At 57.2% G+C, this 27,705-nt stretch overlaps 2 protein-coding genes across 4 annotated transcripts in view; one reads left to right on the forward strand and one right to left on the reverse strand.

Annotated features, from left to right (window-relative positions):
- Nucleotides 1–1,284, forward strand: part of SPEN (spen family transcriptional repressor) — a 72,380-nt gene extending 71,096 nt beyond the window's left edge. For both annotated transcript variants that reach the window (XM_045860031.1, XM_045860033.1), the window contains one exon: nt 90–1,284. In XM_045860031.1, coding sequence (XP_045715987.1) covers nt 90–221 — 132 coding nt within the window. In that variant the 3' untranslated portion in view covers nt 222–1,284. The remainder of the gene's footprint in view (nt 1–89) is intronic.
- Nucleotides 1,285–2,615: 1,331 nt separating this feature from the next.
- ZBTB17 (zinc finger and BTB domain containing 17) lies at nt 2,616–27,290 on the reverse strand. 2 transcript variants are annotated; one of them, XM_045860035.1, is made up of 16 exons: nt 27,161–27,284; nt 25,977–26,059; nt 9,097–9,303; nt 7,863–8,051; nt 7,027–7,170; nt 6,584–6,709; nt 5,725–5,963; nt 5,496–5,638; nt 5,109–5,409; nt 4,598–4,685; nt 4,393–4,509; nt 4,176–4,296; nt 3,804–3,934; nt 3,271–3,480; nt 3,073–3,162; nt 2,616–2,991 (listed from the first exon to the last, which is right to left on the reverse strand). In XM_045860035.1, exons 3-16 carry the CDS (start codon nt 9,299–9,301, stop codon nt 2,708–2,710), a joined length of 2,388 nt encoding a protein of 795 aa, XP_045715991.1. In that variant the 5' UTR covers nt 9,302–9,303; nt 25,977–26,059; nt 27,161–27,284; the 3' UTR covers nt 2,616–2,707. The 2 variants fall into 2 exon arrangements, with proteins under 2 accessions (XP_045715991.1, XP_045715990.1); XM_045860034.1 differs by lacking the exon at nt 25,977–26,059 and having other exon boundaries at nt 27,161–27,290.
- Between the last annotated feature and the right edge of the window lie 415 nt (nt 27,291–27,705).

Genomic DNA, 27,705 nt, shown 5'->3' on the forward strand with positions numbered 1-27,705 from the left:
AGTTGGAAACGTGTACAAGAAGAATGGCAGTGGGGTGGGCGATGTGAAGGCCGGGGGTCCCCCCTCTTATCTCTCGTTCCCTCCCCCAGCCCGCCTATGTGCTGCAGATCTTCCCACCGTGCGAGTTCTCTGAGAGCCACCTGTCCCGTCTGGCCCCCGACCTGCTCGCCAGCATCTCCAACATTTCTCCTCACCTCATGATTGTCATTGCCTCTGTGTGAGCCCCTGACCGGTCAGCCACCATTCAGTGTGTTTTCCCAAGACTGCAGCAAAAAAAACTAAACACAGGACAACCCAGCCAAGTGGAGGAAGAAGCTGCCGAAGGGGACAGGCTCCACTGCCGGACGGCCAGCCGTGCCCTCCTGCCTGCCCGCCCGCCTGGCTCGGGCTGGCAGGCTCCTCTGGGCAGTGGTGCTGCTACTGTGTATGTTTACATGACATTTAGCCCAAGGACAGACCACCAACTGATGGACACGCAGACACCTTGGGGCTGGGTTTCTCTCTCCTCTTTTTGGAGAAAAGAAACAGGGCAGTGGAACTCTTTTTTGTTTTTAAGAAACAAGAAAACTGAACTGCCTTTGCACTAAATTAGTGACTCGGACTTGCGTATAGTGAAGACAGGCTGTGGCACTCTGGGTGTCTTGGAGCGCGTGAGCGCACATCAGGACTCGAACGCAGGACTCAACCTTCTGCTGAAACCTTGGGGTCAAGGAACATTTCATTGGGTTGTTTTGTCCCTACACCCTCTCTTCCCCTTGCTCATTTGGCTGTCACCTTTCTTAATTCTCCTGCCACCACCACCTTTGATTCACCCAGGATGTACAGCTTACAATCGAAAAAAGAGCAAACCGAAGGATTTTCTTTCTTGGTGGGATGTGCAGAACTTGGGATGTATGTATATATAAATATATAATATATATAAATATATATAATACTGACTTAAAAATCAAATTCCCCTGACATACATTTTTTTTTAATCTGTGCCAAAAATGTGTTTTCAGAGAAAATCTTATTTTCATACTCAGACTTTGTATTGTCACTCATTTGTATAAGTGCGCTTCGTTACAGCACGGGCCCTGCCCCCGCTCTCTGGAAGTGTCACACACACACACACACACACACACACACACACAGACTACAAAAAGACTGGCTTCCCACTTCCTATGTGACCTTGACCTCTCCCACAACTTCCTAACACTTTTTAATTTATGAAACTGTTTTTCTCAGCGCAGTTTTGTTTTGTGTGTCCATTGGATTACGAACTTTATTAAAAAATACAAAACATGTCAAGTGTGGATGTGATTGTCACTTGGGTGGGAGGACCAAGTAAGTGTCCTTGGCTTATGGGACTAGCTAGCTCTAGTCCCACTTTTGCTTTCTTCCAGTCTGTATAGGGGACCTATTCCCCTCTGCCCCTTAACCCTCCCAAGGATCACTGTATCTCATACAAAAGAGATCTTCGTCGCAGACTGAGCGTGGACCGTTTGTCAGTGCCGTGGTGGTGAACATACCTGCGACACGACACCTGAAGGTTCTGGTTGGTTCTTGGATAATGTGGAAGGCACTACAGGTAAAACCACCCCCCGTGCAAACTCAAACATCTTTGGTGTCGGCTCCATGCCCTTCCTCCTTCGGGTGTTGTGCAGGCCGGCCCCGCGGTGGTGGTGCCAGCACAGCCTGGCAGGGTGGTGGTGCCGACAGGAGGGTGGGGCAGTGGGCCAGGCTTCCCCTGCGGCCGGAAGGACTACACGCTGAGGAACTGGGCAGGGATGGGAACGGCCACGGAGTTGGTGATCTCACAATATGCATGGGGCTCCTCCGAACACCTACACTTTTGATGTAAGAAGCTACCCTCTCTGAGTAAGAGATGACAGCTGCTGGGAGCGAACTGTATGGGAAAGGGGCAGAGACCACATCTCATTTCCCTGCTCCTAGTACGAGTGGTGCTGTGTCCCCCACCTCCCCATCAAAGCTCCTGGCTGCTCCTTGTCCCTCCAGACCCTCACCTGGTGGCACAGGCTCCACTGATTCAGGGCAAGTATATGTTCCTAAAAGACAGCACTGGCCTGGCCACGATCCTCGGGCCAGGGTTACTGTCAAGTACGCGTGGAGCCCTCCCGCTTCTCCGAAGCGGCCCAAGAACAGGGCCCATGGCCCATCGGGCCTGGTTCTCTCTGCCTGCCTTGCTGCTCTGGCCGAATGGCCCATAAGCTGGGCTCTCCGGGTTGCCTGGATCCTGGTAAGTAGTGTGGCCCAGCCCCTGCTGGCCCAGCTCCTAACCCCCAGGCAGAATGGGAAGCTGGGTTGCACCTGAGTTCCATGGCAGAGGGTAGGGTGGCTCAAGGTAAACAGGTGAGAGGCTTCCGGAGAGGCAAATGCAGGAGGGGGTGGGGTGCACAGAGACACGCTCTGGCTTGGGAATGCTACCTGTACCCTGACTTGGGCAAAACAGCCCACTTGCTTCTAGACAGGCCCCAGGGCTCCAGTCCCATTCTGCAGAAAAGACAGCCTGGCTTTCCCAAGAAGCAGGTCTCTGCCAGCTGGTCCCTGGGCGGAGCAGCCCTTGGTGACATCAGCCACAGCTGCCAGCTCCCCACCCCACCCCTACAGGGAGCTGTAGGCAGCATTAGAAAATAATCAAATTTATTCTCTCTAGTGAACGGGGCCACCCATCCTTAAATAAACAGTCAGGAGGAGGGATGCCTGCTCACTCGGCAGGCGGTGGACATTCTGGGGCTGTGGGGGGTGTCTCTGCCAGAGCGGGCTGGCCGTCAGCCCCATCCCGAGGGCGGAAGACCAGCTCCCCAGCCTGCAACACTTGTCCGGCCGGCCACGTGCTGCCCGGCCCATACTGCTGGTAGAAGTCCGCATCTGTCTGGAACATGACCAGTGCTTGTGCTGTGTGGATCCGCACGTGCTGGGCCAGGCTGTTGGCATCCAAGAACTTGTCCCCACAAGAGTCGCAGGCATAGAGGATATGGGTGTTGGGGTCTGTGGGAAGTGGGAGCCACAGTCAGGATGGGAAGGGCCCCTGGGTCCACCGGCTTTCACACCCTGGGCAGCCCCTCTCACCTTCTTCCTGCACTTGCTTCACAGCTTTGCTGATCTCGGCTTTAAGAACCTCCGTCTCGTCGGCGGTCACGGCAGCCCCCACTGGTACCACTGCGGGCAGAATGAGCAGGGCCTAAGGCCAAAGGCCCCTCCTGCCCCTTCGCTGTCACCCCAGAGGCAAGCTGCCCGTAACCACCCTCTGCTGCCCATGGCCCGCACCTGTGAGCTGAGTGACGGCCGTTGCGGCCAGTGCCTCGGTGGCCAGCGTAACCATGTCATCAACAGTGACTACGCTGACCTCGCCACCCTCCTCTGGCTCCAGGATTTTGATGCCTGCCTTGCCCTGGTGCACAGTCTTCACGTGGGAACGAAGGTTGTCCACCCGGTTGAAGCCACGACCGCACTTGTCACACAGGTAAGGCTTCTCTCCTGGGGGGGGAGGCAAGGTTCTCTCCTGCCATTGGGGGAGGGGGGGGGGACCTCAGTGGCCTCCAGCTTCCCCAGAAGCGCTGTCTTTTCCAGTAGCAAGTGCTCTGGGGCAGCCACCAGAGCTGCACAGAAGCTTCCAGTGGCCCCTGCACCTTCTGGAACTCTTAAGAAAATGGGGTCCTCATTTGAATCCAACTATTTTCAAAACCACCTGTTGCAAGCGCCAGCACCCAAGGCTGCAATCTGGCGGTACCACCCTTCCCACCACCCCGAAGAGCAGGGGGTGAGACAGCCCAGACAGGCAGCGGTGGGCGCACACTCACCAGTGTGGATGATGATGTGCTTGGACAAGTCTCCCACGTTCACGAAGGCCTTGCTGCACACGCTGCACTTGTGGGGGCGGATGTTGTCATGGTGGCGAATGTGATTGGCCAGCTGGCTGGACTGGACGAATCTGCAAGGCCGCAGGGAAAGGGGCTCGCTCTGAACTGCCCAGGCCCAGGGCCAGGGGAGCGGGGCTGGGCCTCCTGCCTCTCATTCTATATTGGAGGGGACCCCTGGACCTACACCTGGGCTGGGACAGCAGTCGGCTCAGTTCCCAACTGAGCCTTAGTTTGTTTTCTGAACCCCTGCACCACGCCGAGTGTGGGGACCCCGCAGCACTCTGGGCCTGGGTGGGACGGGAGGGGCAGGACCTCTTGCCGCAGCGCTCGCAGACGTAGGGCTTCTCCCCAGTGTGCTGGCGCACGTGGGCGATGAGGGAGCTGGCCTGGGTGAAGGCTTTGCCGCACATCACGCACTGGCACGGCTTCTCGCCTGGGGACGGGGCGGGAGGTGTTAGCGCCCACTCCTCCTCCTTCCTGTGCGCCCTCCCCAGCCTCCCGGTGCCCGCCGCTGGGCTGGCTCACGCACCCGTGTGGATGCGGACGTGCCGCTGCAGGGCGCCGGGGTCAGCAAACTGCCGCTGGCAGTGGATGCACACGTAGGGCTTCTCCCCGCTGTGGATCCGGAGGTGCCGCTTCAGGTTCCCTGTGGGGGCCGACAGAGGGCCTGGCGTGGGGCACTCGGGTGGCCAGGAAGCGGGGGGGCGTGGGGCGGCCGGGCAGCCTGGCCCTACCTGAGGTGGTGAACTGCTTCCCACACTCTCGGCACTTGAGGGGCCCATCCGCGATGTGGATCTTCAGGTGGGCCTTCAGGTTCCCCACCTGTGCCAGGCAGGGGTCAGAAGGGCCGTCGCACACAGCGTGGCCTCGGGCCCCCTCAGCAGCCCCTCTGCCGGGGAGCAGCTGACCCGGGGCCTCCCAGGGCCTGTGGGTGGCTCCCCACCCGTCCTTGCTCAAGGCCAGCGGGAGCTTTCAGGTCCCAGCAGTGAGAAGGAAGCCACCCCCACCGCACTTCCTTCCGGTCCGAATCCCACCCTGACTTCACCTGCCTTCCCCCTTTCCTAGGCAGAGCTCCATCCCGGGGGAGGGGAGGGCCACATCCTACTCAGCCCCCCGCTTGTCCCACTAAGCCTCTGTCTTCATCCTCGAGGGCCACGGCCCAAGGCAGGAGCTCCCTCGGCCCAGGGGCCCCCTCCCTCCCGTCAGGGTGCAGGGCGTGGGCGCCGCCGGGTGCTGCCCCCACACCTGGTTGAACTTCTTGTCGCAGTGAGGGCACTTGTGCTCCTTGTCGGTGTCGTGGGTCTCCAGGTGGCGCATCTTGGAAGTGGGGTCGGAGAAGGAGCGGCCGCAGTAGTCGCACTGGTAGGGCTTCTCGCCGCTGTGCACCAGCTGGTGCCGCTTGAGGTTGCCGGACGTGGTGAAGAGCTTGCCGCAGTCCTCGCAGCGGTAGCGTGCCTCGCCCGAGTGCCGCTTCTTGTGCAGGTTCAGCAGGCTGATGAGCCGGTAGCTCTTGCCGCACTCCTCGCAGCCGTACGGCTTCAGCGGGCTGGTGGTCAGAAGGGAGAGGAGAGGTCGCTGGGGTCCTACCAGGCCCGGGCCAGCGGGGGCGAGGGGCCGGCCGGGGCACCACACCTGTGTGTCTTCTCGTGGGCCTTGCAGGCCGCCGGGTCGGAGAAGGCCTTGCTGCACTCCCGGCACGAGAAGGGCTTCTCGCCGGTGTGGATGCGGATGTGCCGCTTGAAGTTCCCTGTGTGCGTGAACTCTTTCCCACAGTCCTGCAGGGCACGAGAGGCTGGCGTGAGGGGCTGCTGGCGGGGAGGCTGGGGCTAGGCAGGCCACGCAGCGCCCCCTGTGGCTGCACCTCGCATTTGTGGATGACGGAACCGTAGGCCTTGGACTCCGTGCGGTCGCCGTAGGAGCCCAGGCGCAGGCCGCGGGTCTCTGCGCCCAGCTCCTGGCCCGAGTCTGTGCTGGCTGACTCCTCGCTCTCCTCGGGGACATCCCCCTTGTCCAGCTGCGGCCCCTCTTCCTTGACCACAGCAGACACAGGGTCCTCCTCCTCTTGCTCTTCTCCTTTCCTGGCCGGCTCCACCTGCATTTCTGCGACGAGGACAGCAGGCACTGAGGCGCCAGGGAGGGCAGCGGGGCCTGGGCAGCAGTGCCTTGCTCCAGAGGGGCCTCCAAGGGGAATGTGACCTCAAGAGTCAGGTGTCAGGAGGACAACCCGGCACCTGGTCACGTCAGGCCTGGGGCCGTCCCATCTGCACACACGCCCCTCTTTATGCGTGGGCACCCAGCAGAGCCTGGCAGTGTCTGGGCACCACCGATCAGTGGCCCCAGCGCTGGCCAGGGCAGCAGCAGGGGAGTGGCTGACCGGGACATGTGCTGCCTGGAGGATGGAGGCCGGCAGGCCTCACTGCGCGGGGGTCCTGGGAATGGCAGGAAGGGCGCTGTCAGCCGGCAAATACGGAGGGGAGCCGTGGGCTGCGCGGCTCCCCGTGGTGCCCAGCGCCGGGCAGGATGCCAGCGCCGCATCGCTTCCGTGCTAGCAGGAAGCACGGCCCGGGTGCACAACCCAGAGACGGATGTCCAGGTTCGAGGGTGAGACAAGATGCCGGCCCAAGAGCCGAAGTGGGGTTAGCTTCAGGCAGAAGGAGAGGGACCTGGAGGGGTGCGTGAGACGGGACGGGTGAGTGAGGGGGCTGGCCGGGCGGCGGTACCTTGCTCCGAGCTCTCTGACAGGACAGCCTCCGCCTCAGCGGCAGCCATGCCACTGGTGGGGTCGGGCTTGGGCTCTACTGGCGGTGGCTCCCGGGGGGCGTCAGCCTTCTCTGTCTGCTCTGCACCTGGAGTGGAGGGTGGGGGCGCTGGAGGCTGGAGCGAGACTCCGTCCAGGGGCCAGATGGCGCTCCTGGACTGGGCCCCTGCTAATGTCTGTGGTTCAGGAAGGGGGGTTGGGGGCCAGCACTTCCAGACTCGGGCTGCCTGTGCCTCTGCTCTGTCTGGAGCAGACGCCCCAGAACAACAGTGGGTCCCCTCTGGGTAACCTGAACTCAAGGGGTACCACCTTACCAGCCAGCCCCAGGGGCCTCCCAAGGGAGCCCCTCCCTGCACTGGGGCCCAGGGAGGTGGAGGAACAGGTGGCCTCAGCCTCACAACTCACCACTGGCCGCGCTCTCGGCCTGACCACCTCGCTCCTCCTTGGGCTCCCTGCCTGGGCCCGCAGGTGGACTGCTTCCCGCAGCGTCCAGCTCGCTCAGCGCGGCAGCCGCGGCGGCCTTCTTGTCTTTGGCCCTCCTGTCCTCTCCTGGAGATGGAACAGGACAGACCTGCCGTTTCCCATCAAGTGCCCACCATTTGGAGGGGTGAGGCTGCCCGGAACTCACGGGCTCTTCCAGACCCTCCCTGGGGGTACATCTAAGTGTAGTGGCTTCTTGGTTCGCTCATTCAAGAAACTGTTCACAGGACACAGTTTGTACCGGGCTGCCGGCAGGCCCGGAAATACCACCGCCGTGGCGGCTGCTTCCATGGGGCTCACGGACTGGCTGGAAGACCGAGCCCTCCCGTGAAATACCAGCGGTGATGAGAGATCAGTGCTTACAGGGAGGGGGCGGGGTTCTCTGAAAGGGTGCCGCAGGGAACCAGGCCTCGGCAGGCTCTTCTGAGACGGTGGAGGGGGGGCCGAGGGAGGGCCCAGGGGAGGAAAGCGCAGGAGGAGCGGACCGTGGGCAAAGGCCTGGCCCGAGGCCTGCCACCCGGTTCTTGGCAGCAAGGCACAAGGAGAGGCTGGTGAAAAGAGGGGAAGGGGCAGGCAAGGGGCCCCCCACCAGAGGCCTCTCGCAGGCTTCTCTGCGATTAGCTGGTGGCTAATCCTCACCAGCACCCCACAACACAGGCAAGGCCAGAAGGGGAAACTGAGACCCAGAGTGGTGACAGACAGTCAGAGGCAGAGCCCCCATCAAAAGCCACCTGCTTGGGAAAACCTGTCAATACTCTTACCTTCCGTGGCCAAGGCCTCCGTATTGTCCCCGGGGCTGGCAGCCGGCTCAGTGAGGGACTTGAGGGCGTGGCAGGCCGTGATGATGTCCTGCATGTGCAGGAAGCTGGCCACGGCCAGCACATCGTCCACGTTCTCAGAGCTCAGGCTCAGCTTGGCTGTGTACATGAACTCCAGCACCTGCCCCAGGCCTGCCAAGGACACAGACAGCCATCACGGACTCGCCTCATGGCCTGGCGCCAGCAGCCCGCCCAGCTGCTCCACTCGGCAGCAGGATCTGGGGACTGGTAAGAAGCAAGGTGGCGGGCCACCGCCTCCCCATCTCCTGTGCTGGCAGAGAGGTGGGCACCTGGGGGACTCGCAGCTCAGACAACAGCCTCCAAACAGAGGTACGCCCACAGACGGCAGAGGGCATGGACGCCCACCCTACACAGGAGAGAGGTGTGAACCCTCGGCCTACGTGGAGGACGGAGAGGGTGACCGCCTGCCCTGCGCAGAAGGCGGAGGGTGTAAATGTTTGCTCTACATGGGCAACAGAGGGTGTGGGAAGCCCACGCTGCCCGGAGAACAGAGGGTGAAACGGAGGGCAGAGGGTGTAAACGCCCGCCCTGGACACACTCTACCCAGCCGCTACCCTTCCCCGCCAGAGGACACTCCGCCCGGAGTGAGCCAGCACTGGCTTTCGTCGGGGCTCTGCCACAAACTCTTGCTGACCTCCGGGCCAGTCACCTGACCTCTCTGGGTCTCAGTTTCTGTACCTATAATATAGGGGAACATGACCTTGCCCTGACCTTCCCACAGTACATCACGCCATTCTGGGTCTGGAGCCCAGATTCATGACCGGTTTCTTTCCCAATCCTAAGGCCTGCCCACCTGGCCCCGCTCCCCAGTCCCCACCCCCGCCGTCCTCATCTTGATTAGCACTGGGATGGGGGGTTTGGGACTCAGAGCCCACCTGCTGGGCTCTGTCCCTCCCGTTGAGCTTGTCCTGTGTTCACTTTGCCCTGGAGCTTACAGTGAGCCCTTCCTGCCAGCGCCCCCCTCCCCACCCGCTCCCAACCTACACAGGCCCCGAAATGCGGCAGGAAGTCGGCCCCCACACGCTCGCAGGCCCCGTGTGGGAGGCAGACGCCGCTCCCGGGAGGGCAGGGGCTGTGTCAGGAGGGCGTGGCAGGGCACAGGGCCAGTCAGAGCTCCTGGCCCTCGACAGCCTTGGCCCTGGACCCAACGGGGTACCTGCCGCGTTACTGATGTCCAGATGCACCACGTCCTTCTGGTCCACGAAGAGCATCTTGAAGTACTCGCTGCAGGCCGCCAGCACTGCTTTGTGGGCCTTAAAATCGACACCGTCCACCACAAAAGTGCAGTCACACAAAAGCCCCAGCTGCCGCTGCTGGTTCAGCTGCTCCAGGACGTGCTGGCTGTGCTGGGGAAAATCCATGGCTGCGGGGAGAGCCAAAGGCCTTCGTGTTAGCATGTGGGGGGGACGCCATGCGGCCTCGACACTCAGCCCCAAAACTCCCAAGTGAGAGGTGTGAGGAGACGGGGGGAATCTGAACACGTCCGGGAAGGGCGAACAACCGGACAGACTCTGCAAGCCAAGGTCGGCCAGCGGCTCCTGGATTCCTGGGCGTACTGGCTAGGAGAGCTCCGAAACCCAAAAAGCGTCGGCGGGCCAACAAGAAACAGCCCCTTTGTGACTTGCCAGATGATGGCGTTAAAAAAATCAAAAGACAAACACAAAACACGGATTACTGCCAGCATTTCAAAAAAGGATGACACAGTGGAACATTTTTTACAAAAAGAAATCTATGACATAATCTTAGAATAAAGGACAGACCTTTCGATTGGGCACACCTGGCTTTAGGAAAAAACCCTACTGTTTTCTCTTTCTGTCACAGGAGGTGAAGTGCGCGTCTAGGAAGGCAGACGTCTCAGCGCCCGGGGATTGGCCGCTCTCCTGCTGCACCCACAGGGCTCTGTGCAAGCTCCCTCGGGGCCCACCTCTCTCCCATTCATTCATTCATTCATTCATTCTTGGGCCCAGGGAAATACATCAAGGGGGGGGCAGTCTTCTGCCTCCAGAAACCTCCCCAGGCTCTCCCTGGAGAAAGAATGAACTCTAACCCCGATCCCAAGAGCTGAGGCCTGGCCGCAGTTTCTGTGTCAAAGGCCTCCCTTAGTGCCTGGAAACCCCACAGCTGTCTCCAGTAAAAGTGCTCAGAAAATGCCATGGCCCGGTGCCGAGTCGCCCTGCGCTGCCCAAGCCGTGACTAAGGAGGTGTCCAAAATGGCTCTGCTCCCCCGCCCGCCCCTCAGCATCCCACCGGTCAGTCTTCAGATCAGGTCCTCCTTTCGAGAAGGAACCAATGTCAAACTAAAAGTCAATACCCACTCCTGGGACCTCATTACAGAGATCCAGCAGAGCCAGGCTGTCATGCCCTGGCCCAGGACCTGCGAAGCGGCGGTGACCTTTCTTCCAGTGCCTCCGGACCCTCTTCTCTGAGGCTGGTCGCTCAGGGGCGCCCCCGGCTATTTCTGGGTGGGCGGGTGATGGTAACACTTTGGGGCTCCCAGCCCTCAGGCTGCAGCAGCCTTTCCCGGGCTCTGACCGTTCCCCTGTTACATCAGCCTCCTGGGGGTGAGTCACCGTGCTGCAGCCCTGGAGCTGCGGTGACCATGTACGGTTGTCTGGCCGTGACGAGCCACAGTGAACGCCACACCCCAGGTCTCCACACGTGGCTTACCCAGCGCAGATCAGCTTTGAAGGATGCGAAGCCAGCCCACCCCATCCGTGATGTCTGGAAACTTTTCAAAAGTAGGGCCCTGCATTTGCTGGGCTGGGGGAAGTCACCCGACAGGTGGGCGGGGCTCCATCAAGTGAGGGGAAACCCGCAGTGTCAACAGGCCCCGTGTCACAGGGGGCCAGCCTCCGGGCTGTGGGCTCAGAGCTCTGCTGCTGGGGACCCGGAGACACCCTCTCCCTTGGGTCCCAGACGCTCCCACAAGCTCACAGACAGAGGCCCAGCTTCTTGGGTCTCTCCGTGGTTTCATAACTGCCTGGGGCTGGAGCTCCTAAGTGAGGGAGGGAAGAGCCAGAAGCCAGCCCCGGAGTCAGGAGGTAAGGTCCGAGGCGGCAGAAGAATCGGCCCCTGAGCCAAACCAGGCCGCAGCAGCTTGGCGCCCCCGCCCCGGAGCAAAGGCCTCCGCTGACACAGGACACCCCCGCCCCCCCCCCCAGGGCTTCAGTCCCTGGAGAAAGCAAGTTCCCGTTTGTGTGCGGCCCGAGGGCCTGCAAGACAGAATCCTGGCTGCCCTGCTCCCGAGCAGGGAGAAGCTAAACGAGGGAGGTTTTTGGAGAACGTGGACAAGAGCCAACGCCCAGTCCATGGGTGACACACCCAGGCAGGCCTGGGATCTGAAGGGAACACACACCAGGCATGGTGTCAAGGGGACCGAGGCAGGTGGCAGGGAGAGGCCTGGGCCAAGTCATCCCCAGAGGCGTCTTCTCTCTCTGCTGCGGAGAAAGCCACGCGGGCAAGCAGGTGTGCGTGTGGGCAGCCCGAGTCCCAGTCACCAGTCACCAGTCACCCCCTCTGTCCTCGGCAGCCCCCGGTGAAATTCCTCCCACGTGCAGGAAGGGAGGGACCAGCAGGCTCACCAGGGCCCAGAGCACCATCAGCTCCAGGGCGAGCCCTTGCGAGCCAGGTGGAAACCCTTCCCTCCCGCCAGAGGGCCTGGCTCCCTCGCCTTCACCGGGAGCCACACCAAAAGCTGAGCTGGGAGGAGTCTGGGCTCAGAGACAAGCAGGGAGCAGTGGCTGAGCCCCCCGAGGTGCAGTGAGTGGTTTCCACCCCCCCCAGCCCCCATTAGCTGGAGCCTGCTGACAGTGGAACCTCGAGCCACAAAGCATCTGACTTGTTGGGAAGATGAATGTGAGAAAAAACTCCTGCCCCCCCGCCCCCTGGATGGAAGGGACCTGCTGGCCCAAAGGTCAGCTGATTAACTGGACTTGCAGGAGGAGGCCCAAGGCTGCGACAAGCCTTCCTGCTGCCACACCCCCTAAAGCTGCCAGGGAGGGCCGGCAAAGCCCAGCTCTCCTGGGGCTGGACACCCTGTGCAGATGGGGGGCGCTCATTTTCAGAGGCCTCGGAGGGAGGCCAGTAAAGGTCCCTGGGAGAGGGTGGACGGTGGCCCAGCACCTCCCGTCCCCTGCCCGCCCCCACACAGAGGACAGCAGCTGGTGTTTGCCACCCGATTCTGACCACACCCTTCCGACGACGCGAGATGCCCGCCCACAACGGGCCACGCCCCCAAAGGTGGGAGTCGCAGGAGAAAGCGGGGGGGGGGGGCGGGGGGGGCGGGGGGGGGGCTCTGAACCCCTAGGCAGCAGCCTGCGGGGGCTGCTCCCGCAGAGAAACACTCCTGAGAGCGTCTGCTCTGACAGAAATCCAAGGAAGAAAAGGGGCGGGGAAAAAAACGGGTAGAGGATACAGGGAAGGAGGAGGAAGCCAAGGGGAAAGGAAAGGGCCAAATAAAGGAAGGAAAAAAATTAAAAAATTAAAAAATGAAAAGAAGGCCGAGCCTATAAATACATAGTTGAGCAGCACTAACTAACATACGCTCAGGAGTGTGACCCTGTGATCAGGCCCCCAGGGCGGGTGAGCACAGCGGGGGAGGAGGAGGGGCTCGCCCAGGTCTAAATGGTGTCACCCACAGAAGTGCTGTCAGCATCACTGGGTTCCGTCACCGCACGTGTGCACGGCCAGTGGAGCTCGGGGGGCCCAGGCAGCCTGCCAGCTCTCGCTGCTCTGGCCACTGTCGCTGCCCCGGCCAGCAGCTGAAACGCTCACGCAGCCCCCTCTCCCCAGGCCGATGCGCGGAACCGGTGCGGGGCCGGCAGACGCGGTCCTTTCCTCGGAGCCAGGACTCAGCGGTGCCTCGCCTCCAAAGCTACGCGGAGCGCTCTAGAACGATCACGGCAAAGGAGACTCCACCTCTCTCCTGTCTGAAGTCTGCAGCGACAGGAGCGCACCGGAATCCGGCCAAGCTTAGAGGGAGGGGTCCAGGAAAACCGTGCGCCGCCTGGGCTGCAGCGTGGGACCTGTGGCACCGCGGGCAGGCCGCTGTCCGTCCTGTGTGCACGCGACGAGGGGTCACTGTCAGAGGACACTGGAAACACCCTAGTGAGAGCAACAGCCAGCTTCTCAGGACCAAGTGCTGTTCCCGCCAGCCCTCCGCTCAGGCGAAAAAGTGTGGGGTCCCTCCCTCCTTGCCTCGTCTTGCTTGAGGGGCGACAAATGTGGACCTCACTTAAGCTACTTCCGTGAGAGACCCGAAAAGCTTAGAACTACAGAAAACATGGAAAAAGACCACACAGCCCACTGCACCCCGAGTCCTCACGTCAGATGCAGGAAACTAAAGGCCAAACTAGTGCACAAGCCAGGTGTGACCATCCTACAGTGGACTCCGGACTGCAGCCAGGCGCTGTCCCCCGACACCGCCGGCTGCTCGGCGGTTCTCCTCGATTAACGGGGCAGACCTCAGTGTCCGAGCTGCAGCGCTCTCCGGGGAACCAACGGCCTGGCCGGACACACAGCCCGGGCCTGCCCCACCAGGAATTCTCTCGGGAATGCAAGTGACAGACTCAGGGCCCCTGCAGTGGGATTCACACAGGCCTGGCTAAGCAGTTTGGACGGGAGGACACGGGCCCCAGTCCCTGCCGCCAGCCGCCAGCAAGGCCTCCGTCCCCGTCAGTGTGCATGGCACAGGCTCTGGTCTTCCAACGGAATCCGAGTGGCCCTGTGACGATGCTGACCAACAGGACGCAGTGCCCACGCCAGTTCCAGGCCTGGCCCATCAGAGGTCTGGAAGACTCCGCTTAGCTCCCCTGGAATCCGGCTGCCCTGCGGTGGGAATGTCCGGGCCCCCCTGTTGGAGGGGGGGACATATGGAAGGGCCCAAGAGGAGACACCGGCGTGCAGAGGTTCGTGGAGAAGAGCTGAGGTGCTCCCGCGGACAGCACCCGGCTCTGGGATGAGACGCGTTTACAGACCTTGCAGCCCCGCCACCAGCTGCACACTGTCACGCGAGTGCCTGCAGCACCTCTCGGAGCAAAGAACCTGCCCAGTGAACCCACAGAATCGGGAGAAATAATAAAGTCCTGATGGTTTAAGCCACTGAGTTTTGAGGTGGTCTGCTTATAGCAAGAGCACTGACACAGATGGGAAACTAGACAGCAATGATTAACAAAAAAAATGCAGGATAACGGTTCTCTCTGGATGGGAGAAGGGCAGCTAGAGTCAGAATACCAGGACTGTTCTGTTTCTTTACTTGGATATACAGGTACTTTCATGACTTACACTAAATGTGTACATTTCATATACTTTTGTAGGGGGACATTTTTGAAAATCTGACTAAGTTTTTAATAAGAAAGAAGTGAGTACAGCAGCCACATTCAATCCGTGCAAAGACAGGCGGTTCCCAACCACGCTCACGGCCACCGTCGCCAGGGCTGCGGGAGGCATAGGCCTCCGATCCCCATGGGAACGAGCCACAAGGGCTGGGGCGGTGGGGTCTGGAGCGGGGTGGGGCAGGGGGGTGCCCCCCTCATTCATCCCTCCGTTCCCAAATGTCCATAGACACACTGCTGACAAATAAAAGGGCTGTCCTTGGGTCATAAAACCCAGTCTGCTCGAGTCAACACAACCCCAGCTGCTCCCCAGAAACAACGAAATGGCATTCATGGAGTCCCTTCAACGTGCCAAGCGACACCGTGCCAGGCATGGCCCAGCCCAATCCCCTAGCCACCGAGAACACGGCTGCTCTGGGCACCAGCTTCCACGCTGCTGCTCCCAAGACGCAGGGGCTCGGGAGGCCGCTGGGGACCGCGGAGGCAGCAGAGCCCCTGACAACGGGTGGGGGGCGGGGCCTGAATCCGAATCCTGCCCCCTGCCGCACTGGCGGGTGGGCCCCAGCAAGCTTCTCCTCTCGGGGACCATTTGAGATCTTGCTCCCTGGGATAGGTCATTCGTTTGGCTCAAATAAATTCTTATAAAAATTTAAAAAATAAAATGAAAAAAGCTTCTCCTCCGGCAGAATGGGGCCAATGGGACTGCCTCCCACGCCTGCATCAGGATTTCATCAGGCAACGTGGGCGGAGGGCCCGCACCCTGCCTGGCACATGGAGAGCACTGGACAAACCTGTTTCCAGGGAGCAAAGGTACAGGTTGTAGCGGGTTTTTTACTTTTCTTTAGGCCAAAGACTGTATCAGACAGTTTCTTTCTTTCTTTCTTTTTTAAAGATTTCATTTATTTCTTTTCAGAGAGGGGGAAGGACGGGAGAAAGAGGGAGAGAAACATCAATGTGCAAGAGAGACATCGACTGGTTGCCTCTCACACGTCCCCAACTGGGGACCTGGCCCACACAGTCCAGGCATGTGCCCTGACTGGGAATTGAACCAGCGACCTTTCAGTTCGCAGGCCGGCACTCAGTCCACTGAGCCACACCAGCCAGGGCCAGACAGTGTCTACACACCCTTTTATGCCGGGCACCTCGGGTGCGCTCAATAACTATTTGGTGACTTGACCTTGTTAAGAAGTTGTAATCATAACCCATCATTCCTTCTAAATGCAATCTGGAAACATCCCAGAGCCCAATTAACATTCTGAGAGGGAGAGAGTGAAGGGAGGGGCACCCGGCAAGAGCCATTCCGTGCGGTGTCCCCCGTCAGACAAGCACTTTACATCGAACGACTGTGCTGTCAACCCCCCGGGGTGCTCCCGGGTGAGGGCTGGCGGGCCTGCCCAGGGCTCTAAGCGGGTCCGCAGAGCCCCGCCCCGTCTCAGAGTCAAACGGGCACTTGTCTGACATATTTGTCACCCGGGTTACTAGCGAGCACTCGACCGCAGGCGGTTCCCAAACTGCCACACGGACGGGAGCGCGAGCCGGGGGACGGCTGGTCTACCGCAAGGAGCCGCCCATCTGCACACACGGTGGCCCCGCCCCGCCCTGCCGCGGGCCTGGACACGACACAGCCCCCTCTCACGTCCGGGGGCCCTGTGCAACCTGGAGCAGGTGGAGGGGGACACCGTTTGGCTTCCGGTCGCTCAGAGTTCCTGATCTGCTAGAAATGCGGGCGGCCCCCCTGCACAGCTTCGGAGTCCCGAAGACGGTGTGGGTGCGTGACAAAGAACGGTGTGCGTGCACGGGGGACAGGACGGAGGGGGACAGCGCGCCTCAGTGTCGCAAGATGACGAGTGGGTGGAGAAAGAAAGCGGGGAGCAGTGCAGCTGCAGGGGCAGGCACGCTGCTGCACCAGGGCCGCCGCGCCAGGGCGTAGCGTGCGTCCATCCTCAGCGGCCGGGGGCCCTGCCAGGGCCGCAGGCGAGACAGGGCCGCGGTTAGGCTCACACTGCGGAAGGCCGCTCTGGCTGCACGTGAGTGGGGAGCGGGCTGGAAGGGGGAGCTCAGAAGCGGGAAAAACAGTAAGTCCCACAGTGCCGGACCCTCGGATGTGAAAAATGGGACATCACCACCCCCAGCTGGCCTTGGGGGGGTTTGCTGGTGCCCAGACCCCACATGCGCAGTCTTTCTGAGCGGCCTGCACAAGCGGCCCTCCTATTAAATATTATAACACCCTCTGAATGCTTCAAGCACCTCTTCTTGGAGGGGCTCAAGGTCCCCCAGCACTTAGTTCCTGACCCTTCCTAAGGGAAGCCGGACTATGCTGTTTGTCGCAAACCATAAACCCAGGCTGGCAACTCCTACCTCTTACTCACATTTAAAAGAAAACACCCATGTCTCTGGAGGGATGGACAGACACTGGTAAGGGGACCCCTCTGGAGGAAGGGAAAGGAGAGAGGACCCCCACTTTTCATTGTGTACCCTTCCTGTATTTTTTGTTTCATCATTTGTAAATTTATCTATTAAAAATTAAAACTGCCCTGGCTGGTGTGGCTCAGTGGATTGAGCACCGACCGCTCTGTGAACCAAAGGGTTACCAGTTCGATTCCCAGTCAGGGCACACGCCTGGGAAGCAGGCCAAGTCCCCAGTAGGGGGGCACACAAGAGGCAATCACACATTGATGTTTCTCTCCCTCTCTTTCCCTCCCTTCCCCTCTGTCTGAAAATAAAAAATAAATTAAAACACCTTTAATAAAAATTAAAACTAAGAAATAAAAGGTAGGAGGAAAGAAGAGAAAAAGAAAACATCCACAAAGTCACAGCTCCTCTGTCTATATACCATCAAACCTCTAAGACAGTTTCTACTACAAGACTTGGTGACTAAAACCTTCTCAACAGGAAAGAGAGACTCATAAGGGAAATGGAAAATTATGGTAATTTCCATGAAGAATGTGTCACTCGGGAAAACTTTATGAGCAAAAATTCCTTAAGGGGACAGCACTGAAAATCCCCTAGACGAGCAGCTGGTAGCGTCCCTCAGACAGGGAGGAACCCTCCGGCGCTGCGACAAAGCTGAAGGCTCCCCGGGGGGGAGTCTCTCGCACACGGCTCTGCGGGACTTCAGGGGGTTTCTGGCTCCCGGGGCCCACTTAAAACGCCTGCCTTGGAATGGAGCCAAACTGGTTAAGTACCTCGGGCAAGAGTACTTGCATCCTGGCACCTCGATTTCCTTTCTGTAAAATGGGGGTGCTAATAAAAGTTTCCACATCAAAAAGCTGCTACTGGCCACCACTATTATTACCTATTTACCCGTGCCAGCACTATGAATAAGTTAGCAAAGAAAGGGGGAACCTAACGCTCTAATCCTTGCCCTATCTTCTAAAAATGGATGTAAGCCTCCCTAGCTGGTATGGCTCAGTGAATTGTGTGCCAGCCTGTGAACCAAAAGGTTGCCGGTTCAATTCCCGGTCAGGACACAGGGCTGGGTTGTAGGCCAGGTCCCCAATTGGGGGCGTGCGAGAGGCAGACGATGGATGTTTCTCTCTCTCTCTCTCTCCCTTCCCTTCTCTCTAAAAATAAATAAATAAAATCTTAAAAAAATAAAAACGACGCTGTGGTGGTGTAGCTCAGTGGATTGAGCTCGGGCTGCGAACCAAAGCATCGCAGGTTCGATTCCCAGTCAGGGCACATGCCTGGGTTGCAGGCCACGGCCCCCAGCAACTGCGCATTGACGTTTCTCTCTCTCTCTCTTTCTCCCTCCCTCCCCTCTCTAAAAATAAATAAAATCTTTTTTAAAAAGAAAGAAAAGAAAGAAATATACAGATCACTTACACATTAAAAAATAAATAAATAAAAATAAAAATGGACATAAGCCAAAGCTGTGGCCTCAATTTCCAGGCAGGGCACATATGGGAAGCAACCTAAGTGGAACAACAAACTGATGTCTGTCTGTCTGTCTGTCTGTCTTGCTCTAAGTCAATCATTTTTTTTAGTAAGAAAATAAAAAATAGATGTAAAAATCTCATCAATCATCCAGGCACCCATCAAAGATGAAGTTTCAACCTGAAAAAAGACCAGAAGAACCCGTACAAACTACAGTGCTTACTCCATTCGACAGTAACCAGGGTACAAGGCAGAGGTGCTCCACACGTGGGGGCAAAAGCCACCTTCTTTCTTCCAGGAACACAATTTTGAAGGAGCCACGAGAAAGAAGACAGAACACACAACTGCCAAAGCAGACTTAGTTGTCACGTGATGCTAGTTAAGACCCACAATCCAAGTCGGCTGAATGCCAGTCCTTTGGAGGTGGATACAGTTTGCTCCTTTGGGGGTGGATACAGTCTGATCCTTTGGGGGTGGATACAGTTGGACTTCAGTGTAGCACGTGCCACTCAGGTGACCGTGTCTGGGTGTGTTTGCTCATGGGGATGAGTGACTGCTGAGGGCCCGTCTAGTGTTCAGATTTAATAGATGTTGGGCAAAGGATTTCATTAATAAGACCGCCAGGTTACAAATGCATGCCTTTGAAGTAGAACAGATACCATGTAAGTGACAATAAAAATGGGATATTTACCTAGCATTTGGCAGATTTTTTTCTTTTAAAACTTCCCCAATATTGATTAAGATTTCCAAGTATGAACATGAACATCAACTGTGAACTCTACGTGAATACGTATTACCCACAGAAGCCGACATCAAGTCGTGTATTTACTGTTCCAAAGGGAATTAAACTGAAGTTAGTATTTGTGAAACTTGACTGGGGAAAACAAAATGAGTAAGAGGACGTTTTAGAGGACTATTTTGGGGGACCTCAAAAACCTCCGTTAGGCACTGATACAGAGTGATTAAGACACAATGTCTTGATTTCTGTTGACTTTTTATCTTTACTTTAAAAATATTTTATTTATTTTCAGAGAGGGGAGGGGAGGGAGAAAGAGAGGGAGAGAGACATCAATGTGTGGTTGCCTCAAGTGCGCCCCCAACTGGGACCTGACCTGCAACCCAGGCATGTGCCCCGACTGGGATTCGAACTGGCGACCCTTTGGTTCGCAGGCCGGCGCTCAATCCACTGAGCCACACCAGCCAGGGCCCCCTTGACTTTTTTAAACTGTTGGGCTCTTCAAGCCCAGGCCTAAGGGCTGCTCCAGAAGACAGTTTTCGGACAGCAACCCTGGGAATAGGCGTCCTTGAAGAACAGTGCTACCGACCTCCTGCCCCTCAGATCCCCCCCACCAGCGGCAAGGATGAATCCCAAAGCTGCTGACAGCCTTCTCACGGGGAGTACTTGCAACCCTGGCGGCTTTTCAGCCGGCCACGTGCGTGCTGAGCTTAACTCAGTGAGAAACGTAGAAACCGCCCCCAGTGCTGTCTGGTTCTCGGTCCTGAGGCAGGCAGAGGTGGGGACACAGGCAGACGGACAGAGACAGAGGCAACCCCTGCCACGCCATGACTGCTCTGTAAGATATGCAGGCCAACCCCGAGGGGTGGGTTAGGAGGGCCGTAGTGGAGAAGGGAAGATACACCAACTTAATTCTCAAGAGCATGAAGGATTGGTCAGAAATCTCAATTTCTGTTTCATTCCTATAACCCTTACCTTCTCGATGTCCCAAATGCAAATGCAAACTCGGGGGAAATATTCACAACCCAAATGGTAAATAAGGGTTAATAGTCCTGATACAAAGAAGGCTCTTAAAATTAGCCCTGGCTGGTGTAACTCAGTGGATTGAGTGTGGGCTGCAAACCAAAGGGTCACCGGTTCGATTCCCAGTCAGGGCATATGCCTCGGTTGCGGGCCAGGTCCCCACTAGGGGGCACACGAGAGGCAACCACACATTGACGTTTCTCTCCCTCTTTCTCCCTTCCCCTCTCTTTAAAAATAAAGAAAATCTTTAAAAAATAGTTAATCAACAAAGTGTATCTGCACCAAAGCTTGTAGACAAATGTTCATAGCAGAATTATTCATAATAGTCAAAATACACAAACAACCTAAATATTCATGAACTGATGAATGGGCAAATAGAATGTGCTGTATCTCCACAAATGGAATATTATTCAATGATAAAAATGTGTGGAGACATGCTACATCATAAATGAACCTTGAAAACAATACGCCGAGTGGAAAAAAGTCAGTCCCCAAAGACAAGCGGCACGGTCCCGTTGACCTGTGAGGCCCGGAACAGGCCAATCCATACGGATGGAAGACGGGGGCCGTCTGGGGCGGGCGGGGACCGCGGTGACTGAGCACCGGCTAACGGATGGCGGGTTTCTTTCGGGGTGGTGAAACTGTTCCGAAATTAGACACGGGGAGGGTTGCACAACGCTGCGAATATACTAAAAGCCACTGGATTGAATGCCTTGAAAGGGCAAACTGTATGGTAAGTCAAAATCCTACCAAAACTATTATAAAAAAATTAATCAGCAGAAAGTCTCCCCACAGAAAAAGGAGTCAAGGAAACGAAAAGGCGATTCACAAAAGGAGAACTACAAGAGGTGGGTGTGCTCGAGACAGACATAGTCAGAGAAATACAGATAAGCCCAGGACCCCGCTCCCAGGACCGGACCCGCGGAAACGGAAGAGACTGCCCGTTTCTGCCGGGGCCGGGGCGGCTCCCAGAGGGTGGGGGCAGGAAAGGGCGCACCTCTGCACGGCAGCCTACCACCGGTACCAGTACCGGAGCAGGTGTGGGTGCACTCCCTGGCTGGGTGAAAACCAGCATTCGGACGTGAGATGCTATGATGGCCCACTCTGACGGGGCCTGTCCCGAGCTGCCAGGAGCCCCGGAGCCCTTCATGGGGACCATGGCCAGAGAAAACCCAGCCTTGCTAGCAAGCCTCACCACGCTGGGCGCTCGGGAGGTTCCCGGCAAGAGAAATCGTGGGCTCGCTGTTTCCAAAGGGCAGTGGCCCGCGGCACGAACACCAGCAGCAGCAGGTGTGAAGGAAGCACCGTATTCCGCTGTGTATAATGCACCCCTGTGTATAATGCACTCCCACGGTTTTGGCCCAAACTTTCAGGGAAAAAAAGATCTTTCCTTTTAATTTTTTAATCCAGTTATTTATTTATTTATTTATTTATTTATATTTAGATATTTGGGTTGTTTTGCATTATGATGGAATTTTATGGGTTATTTTTAAACATACTATGGTACAATAAATTTTATGTAACAAATAATTACCAAACACAAGAAGAGATATGAGGTATTTCAGGTACCTACCCATGTATGATCCGCACCCTTATTTCCCCCCCAAAATTTGGGCAACAAAGCACGCATTATACACAGCCAAATACAGTAACTGGAATAGCTTCTGTGGCAACCTACCTGTAGAGTCTGCCAACACTATTGTTGGGAGGGGGGTGAAGCAAACAAAAGTATTAGTTGAAATGTAAATTAGGGAAAACACTTTGGAAACAATTTAGTATTATTTGGTCAAAATGAAAATGCACACACCCTGTAATTCAGTCCCACACCTGGGGGCGCACCCTGGACGGGCTGTACACGTGTCACCCACAAATACTCACAGCAGCACCATCTGTTTCCGCGAAATGTTAGAAACAAACCAAATGTCCATACGCAACAGAATCAATAAATTCATCCATGACAATGAAACACAGCCCTGGCTGGTGTGGCTCAGTGCACCGAGTGCCGGCCTGTGAACTGGAAGGTCGCCAGGTTCCATTCCCGGTCAGGACACAGGCCTGGGTTGTGGGCCGGGTCCCCAGTTAGGGGCATGCAAGAGGTAACTGATGGATGTTTCTCTCCCTCTCTTTCTCCCTCCCTTCCTCTCTCTAAAAATAAATGAACAAAAAATCTTTTAAAACAAGAAAAAACTGAAATACAGCTATGTGCATCACGGATTAATCTCAAGGGCAAGTGTCAGGCAAAAATTTGAAGTCACTGAAAACAACAGGATCACCCCAAGTTCAAAGCCCTGCCAAGTTAAACAATACATTGTTTAGCAATACAAACATGTGGTACAACTATAGAGGAAGGCGAGAGAATTACGAAAGCACAATTCAGTGATTACCTGGGGGGGTGGGGGAGGACGATCAGGGAGGGGTGCTCTTCCCCGCAGTAGTAACATTCCTTTCCGTAAACTGACTGGGGGGTCCATGCCTGTTACTTGTAATCTTACTCTTTATACTGTATATTTTGTATCAACTCAATGTTTCACAATTTTTTTTTTTTTTTACAAATTTCAACAATGTTCTTTCTGACTTTAAACAATGTTCTGAAGCGTGAACTTGGGCAGCTGACTGCACTCCGGGTAACCCCGGAAAGTCCCCGACAGGGGCCCCGTCAGCCCCGAAACTACCAAGACTACGGGAACGAGAGGTGCTCACCCACCTGGCGCCCGGGCTGCGGGGGACACGGCTTCCCACCGGGCAGTGCGGCCGTCCATTCAGGATAGGAAGCGGACTGCTTGGGCAAACCGTTCCAGCATAGGAAGTGCTGAGGGTGGGGTGGGCAGAACGGGTCCTGCTGCCAGACCTTTCAAATGTCTGAAAGCCCCGAAGTTGAACATGGCTTTGATGTCACAGTGAACCCACTGGGCCTGTTTTCTGACCGGGTCCCCACTGTGCCGGGGCTGCCCCCTCTGAACCCCTGCTCTGCAGACAGGAGCGCACGACTCTCAGTTCCAGCCGGGCCCTGTGCTCCTTCGTTTGAAGCTCAAGGCTCCTCTCCCTCCAATTTCCTAACAAGCAGGCTTGAATCCCAGAGCCCAAGCCCTGGGGGTCTGTATGTCTCTGTGGTTTGAGGTCAACCTTGACTGGCCCCTGGACTGTCGAGCTACTGACACCGGGGAAGTCCTTCGAGACTGGCGGGCACCTACGCTGACCCTCACCACGTATCTGTGGCCAAGGCTGCAGCCACTCGGTGCCGGAAGGCTGACCCTTCGGCCTGCATTGTTCAACCACTTTAAAGTCGTGGCCAGCAGAAGTAGTAGATCATGGTCGTGGGACAATATGCTCAGTGCACATAATGCAGTTGGAGTTTTTCTGCTTCCTCTGAGGCTGGGGCTCCCTCCCTGTTCTGGGGTCCACCCCCAGCAATGTGCCCCCCCGCCAGCCCCCACGTCTGAGAGCCTCCGTGCCACCCACGCAGGCACCGTCCTCCGGGAAACTCCAGCAGAGGACGGGCCACCTGGTCACGTGTCCCCATATCAACTACCTTTCCTTCTTCCCCAACCCCCCACACTTCCTTTCCTGACCCTCTTCGGGGTCCTCTTCTCCTCGCAAACATGTAATAACGCTCGAGTTACCAACTACGGAGTCGGGGACTCGGCTAAGCACGCCACGTGCACGACCTCACCAATAACTCCACCTGTACGGCGATGCGTGAGGTCACGCATACCCCCCTTTTACAACGGAGGACACTGAGGCTTAAAGAGTTCTGGTGCTCCGCCCACAGGCACGCATCTGGTAAGCATAAGGAAAAGTAAAAGCCCAGGGTATGTCTTCGTTCTCGCTTCTAACCAGCACCTAAAGTGCCGTTCCTAGAGGGCGGTGACTCTGCCCCAGATGTCTGCATCTGTCTGGGGACATGTTCAGCTGTGACGGCTGGAGTTAGGTGGGTACTGCTGGCACCCATGCATGCTACTGGCCAGCGGTGCTACTAAACATCTCCAAGTGCACAGGACAGCCCCCACCCCCGCAAACGTGCCCAGTCCCAAGTGTCAACTGTGTCAAGGCTGAAAAACCCCGCTCTACTGGAAAAAGACAGAAAGACAGAGAAACGACCTTCTGACCTCGACTCTCCTAGTGTAGGTCACAGTTCTCCACGCCCACACCCCACGTCACAGCCGGACACCAAGTAAACCGCCAGGCCCTCCTCCCTCCCCCAGCAGCGGCATGCCCGCCTCACATCACACTGGGGTTCTCCTCTCGGGCCCCGGCTGCCGGGTCCTCTCCAGTCGATCGAGGACGACCTCCCAGGCATCCACCGCTCACTGCGAACCAGCCGTGTGCCAGGAAGTGAGCTACGCCGTGGGAATGCCGGGAGAAAGCACACCCTGTCCCCGCATGCAAGACGCTGGGGGTCTACAGGGAGACAGACAAGGAAACCTATGGTTATAACATGAAGGTTCTAAAAAGTCACAGAGGAGGGGCCCCCAAACTCTGCGGTGCTGGGGGATGGGGAGGGCTCAGCGAAGGCTTCCTAGAAGCCTTTGAGTTTGGAAGGGAGCCCTCCCCTCCCAAAGGACCCCTCACCAGACTTTTCCGAGTATGGTCTCTGAGACTCCACAAACAGACAACTTGAATTAGAAAGCTTGGTGGAACCCCCGAGGGGGTCGGGGAGGGCACAGAGCAGTCCTCATATGATGTGGACAATCCCTGCCTCCAGGTGGGAGCGGCAGCCTGGCTCCCCACCCCCCACCCCCCGGGTTCAGGCCTTCTTCGACTGCAATCCTCATACGCACCTCTGGCTTGGAACCACCCAGCACCCTGCAGCAGGAGGCCACTAACATTTGCACGTCAGACCTTGCGAATTACATGCTTGATCTCACATAATTCTCAAAACAGTTCTGTGAGGGAGAGACTGTTGTCCCCATTTCACAGATGAGGACACTGAGGCACAGCAATGAAGGAACGGGATCTTAGGACACAGCACCACTAAGTGGTGAGGCAGGGATCCACACTCGACGCCGGAGTCCTCGTCGCCTCTGAGGGGACCTGTACAGTTATCAGGTAGAGCGTTCGTTCCAAATCTTCACCACCCCAGGAGAGCATTGTCCGTCACCCTTCGGTGCACCCCACAATTCTGAACAGACGTCTGTGGTGTTTCCCACGCTGTCCTGTGATTATCCCCGTGGCCGGGAGTTTCTTACTCGGGCCCACAATCCCAGCAGTGTCTGCCACGCCCAGCACAGAAAACGGTGAATGTGCAACCGAGCCTGGACTCCCCGGGCACAAGCCACATAAACCTGCCCGAGCCAGACCAGCCTGCCTCGGAGAGATGGAGGCCTGGGAAGCACGTCCAGCCCTCTTTCTCCAACGCAGTGGACTCATCCTCAGGCCGGGCCCAAGCCCCAAAGTTAGCGATCCACTCACACAGGGGACCCAGCAGGTTCTCTCAGCCAGCTTTCCCTCCAGTGTTGGAGTAGTCATGAGTCATCCTGGTCTGTGCACCAGATGCTAACGTTTGGGGACACGCTGTACAAAACTATGTAACTTTAAACATTAGAACCGTAAAAGGAATGAGCATGTGCTCCCCACTCCGTCTTTCCCTTTCTGCCAAGTGGAATGCACACACGATGGCAGGAGCTGAGGCAGCCAGCTTAGACTATGAGACGGAACCTGAGGTTTGAGCAAGGAGAGCCACGTGATCAGCAGTCAGTACCCTGCTCCTGGGTCACTTCGAAAGACAGACTCAGCTGCTCTACCGGCCGTGGACTGCTCACTTCCAGAATAATATTCCTTACTTCCAGGCAAGGACTGAGTATCTATTTTGTTTCAGCCACTATGTTCTGGGATTGTTAAGACTGTAATACTTAATAAAACAAGGTGTGAGCATTGCCCAGTGATTGACTCAGTGGGGTCTTCACTGGTAAAACCACGGTAATATCAATAATTCCCCCTACACTAGGATTCTGTCATTTGTATAACTTTAAAGAAAAATCTATCCTGAAGGGATGACTTGACTCACGCTGAGCCTGGAGAAGCACAAACTGACCTGCTGGTTCATTTCATCCTTGAGTATTACAGACATACCTCCGATTTCCAAGTAGCCCAGGCTACTCTTGCCTGACAGTTTGGGTAAACTCCAGCTTGGCTCTCCTCCTCCCACTCATTACCTGAATCAAAGACACCCAAGTGGAAAATGCGATGAGAACTCAGAAAGTACCCGCTTCCTTAAGAGCTGCCTTTTCATTCATCCACCAAACACAGGCAAACGCAGAGCACCAAGCACAGAGCCTGGCACACAGTAAGTGCTCAACAAACGTTCAATTGCATCATTTTTTAGTCTGCTGTGGCCCCCCTCATCTCTCACCTGAACTGTCCTAGCAGATTCCCCATCGGCCTCCAGGGTCACCCCCTTCACTGCATTTTTCACCTAGCCAGAGCGATCTTTCTAAGCCGCAAATCTTAAATGACTTCCCGTTAACCTAAACTCTAAATTCCAGGACTAGATTTAAAAGTCCCCCAAGGGGCCAGACCGCAGCCTGCTGCTCCCTTAATCTTAACTCTCATCTCTGACAGGAAGAACCTAAAGTGCTCAAGGGCAGAGCGAGCAAGCCCAGAGGCGGAAGCCCAGCTGTCTGGGTGCACGGCTGACTTTTCACCGCTGACTTTTCACCGCTGAGCCAGAGTTGGATCAGACGACCCTTCCTCCCCAGAACCCTCCGGGCGCTGAATCACCGTCTGCGGAATGAATGAATGGGGGAGTGGATGGGATTGTACCCAGGGGCAGCGGCGGCCTCCTACTCTGCCAGAACCTACCAGGCCCTGGCAGGCCTGTGCCCTCTGCCCCTTCCAGCGCATGTGAGCTGCCCCGGCACCCTGCCCCCTCGCGGCGCGGCCACAGAACGCCCACCCGCTGAGGCGCGCGGGGTCAAGGGGCGGTGACAGCCCGGCGGCGGGGGCGGAGATGCTACCAGCTGGGGTGTCACCCAGCCCGTGAGGCGACTCGCGCTCCCTTGCCGCTCCCTTGCCAGGATTGCCAGTTCTCCCAACCACTTTCCAACCACTTCCCTCCCGCTCCCCGAGCGGCGCAGTCCGCCCAGCTGCCCCTCACCCTCCTGCCCCGCGGGGTCCCCTTAGTCTGGGTTCCCTTCTCATTCCATTTCCCTCCCCTCCCCCACACAACCGTCCCGGCATATCGCCGCGCCCCATCCTCCGCCGCCTCCGCCCGGATCCCAGGACTCCCCCGGCCCCGGGCGCTTGCTGACCCTCACCTGCCATGTCCCGGACCCCACCGCTGAAAGAGGTGCATCACGGCCGCGAGGAGGCCGGGGACGGCACTTCAGAGCAGACAAAGGGCGCCGCCATGTCAGAGTCGGGCGGAACCGACCTCGCCGGTTTCCCGGCTGCAACTTCCGCCGCATGCGCAGCGCCCGCGCTAGGCGAGGACCGCGGACAGGCGCATGCGCCCAGCTACCCAGAAGTTATACATTAACTTCTGCAATTAGAAATTCAAAGAAAAAATTTTTTTTTATTTCTAGAGAGAGGGAAAGGGAAGGAGAAAGAGAGGGAGAGAAACATGAGGGAGAGAAACTCGTGTGAGAGAATCAGGTTACCTGCCACACACTCCCGGGGCCTGACCCGCTTTGCTGGCTGGTGCCCTGACGGGGAATCAAACCTGCGACCTCACAGTTCGCAGGCCGGCGCTCACCAGCCAGGGCAGAACTGTCTTCATGGTAGTCTTCCCTCGGTTTTCTATTCCCGCTGCGACAGTAACAGCTTTTACGGGTTCAGCGCTCACTGTGTGCCAGGCACTGTG

This window comes from Phyllostomus hastatus, unplaced genomic scaffold (genome assembly GCF_019186645.2).
Source record: "Phyllostomus hastatus isolate PE091 unplaced genomic scaffold, TTU_PhHast_1.1 phas_scaffold_182, whole genome shotgun sequence".
Lineage (NCBI taxonomy): Eukaryota > Metazoa > Chordata > Mammalia > Chiroptera > Phyllostomidae > Phyllostomus > Phyllostomus hastatus.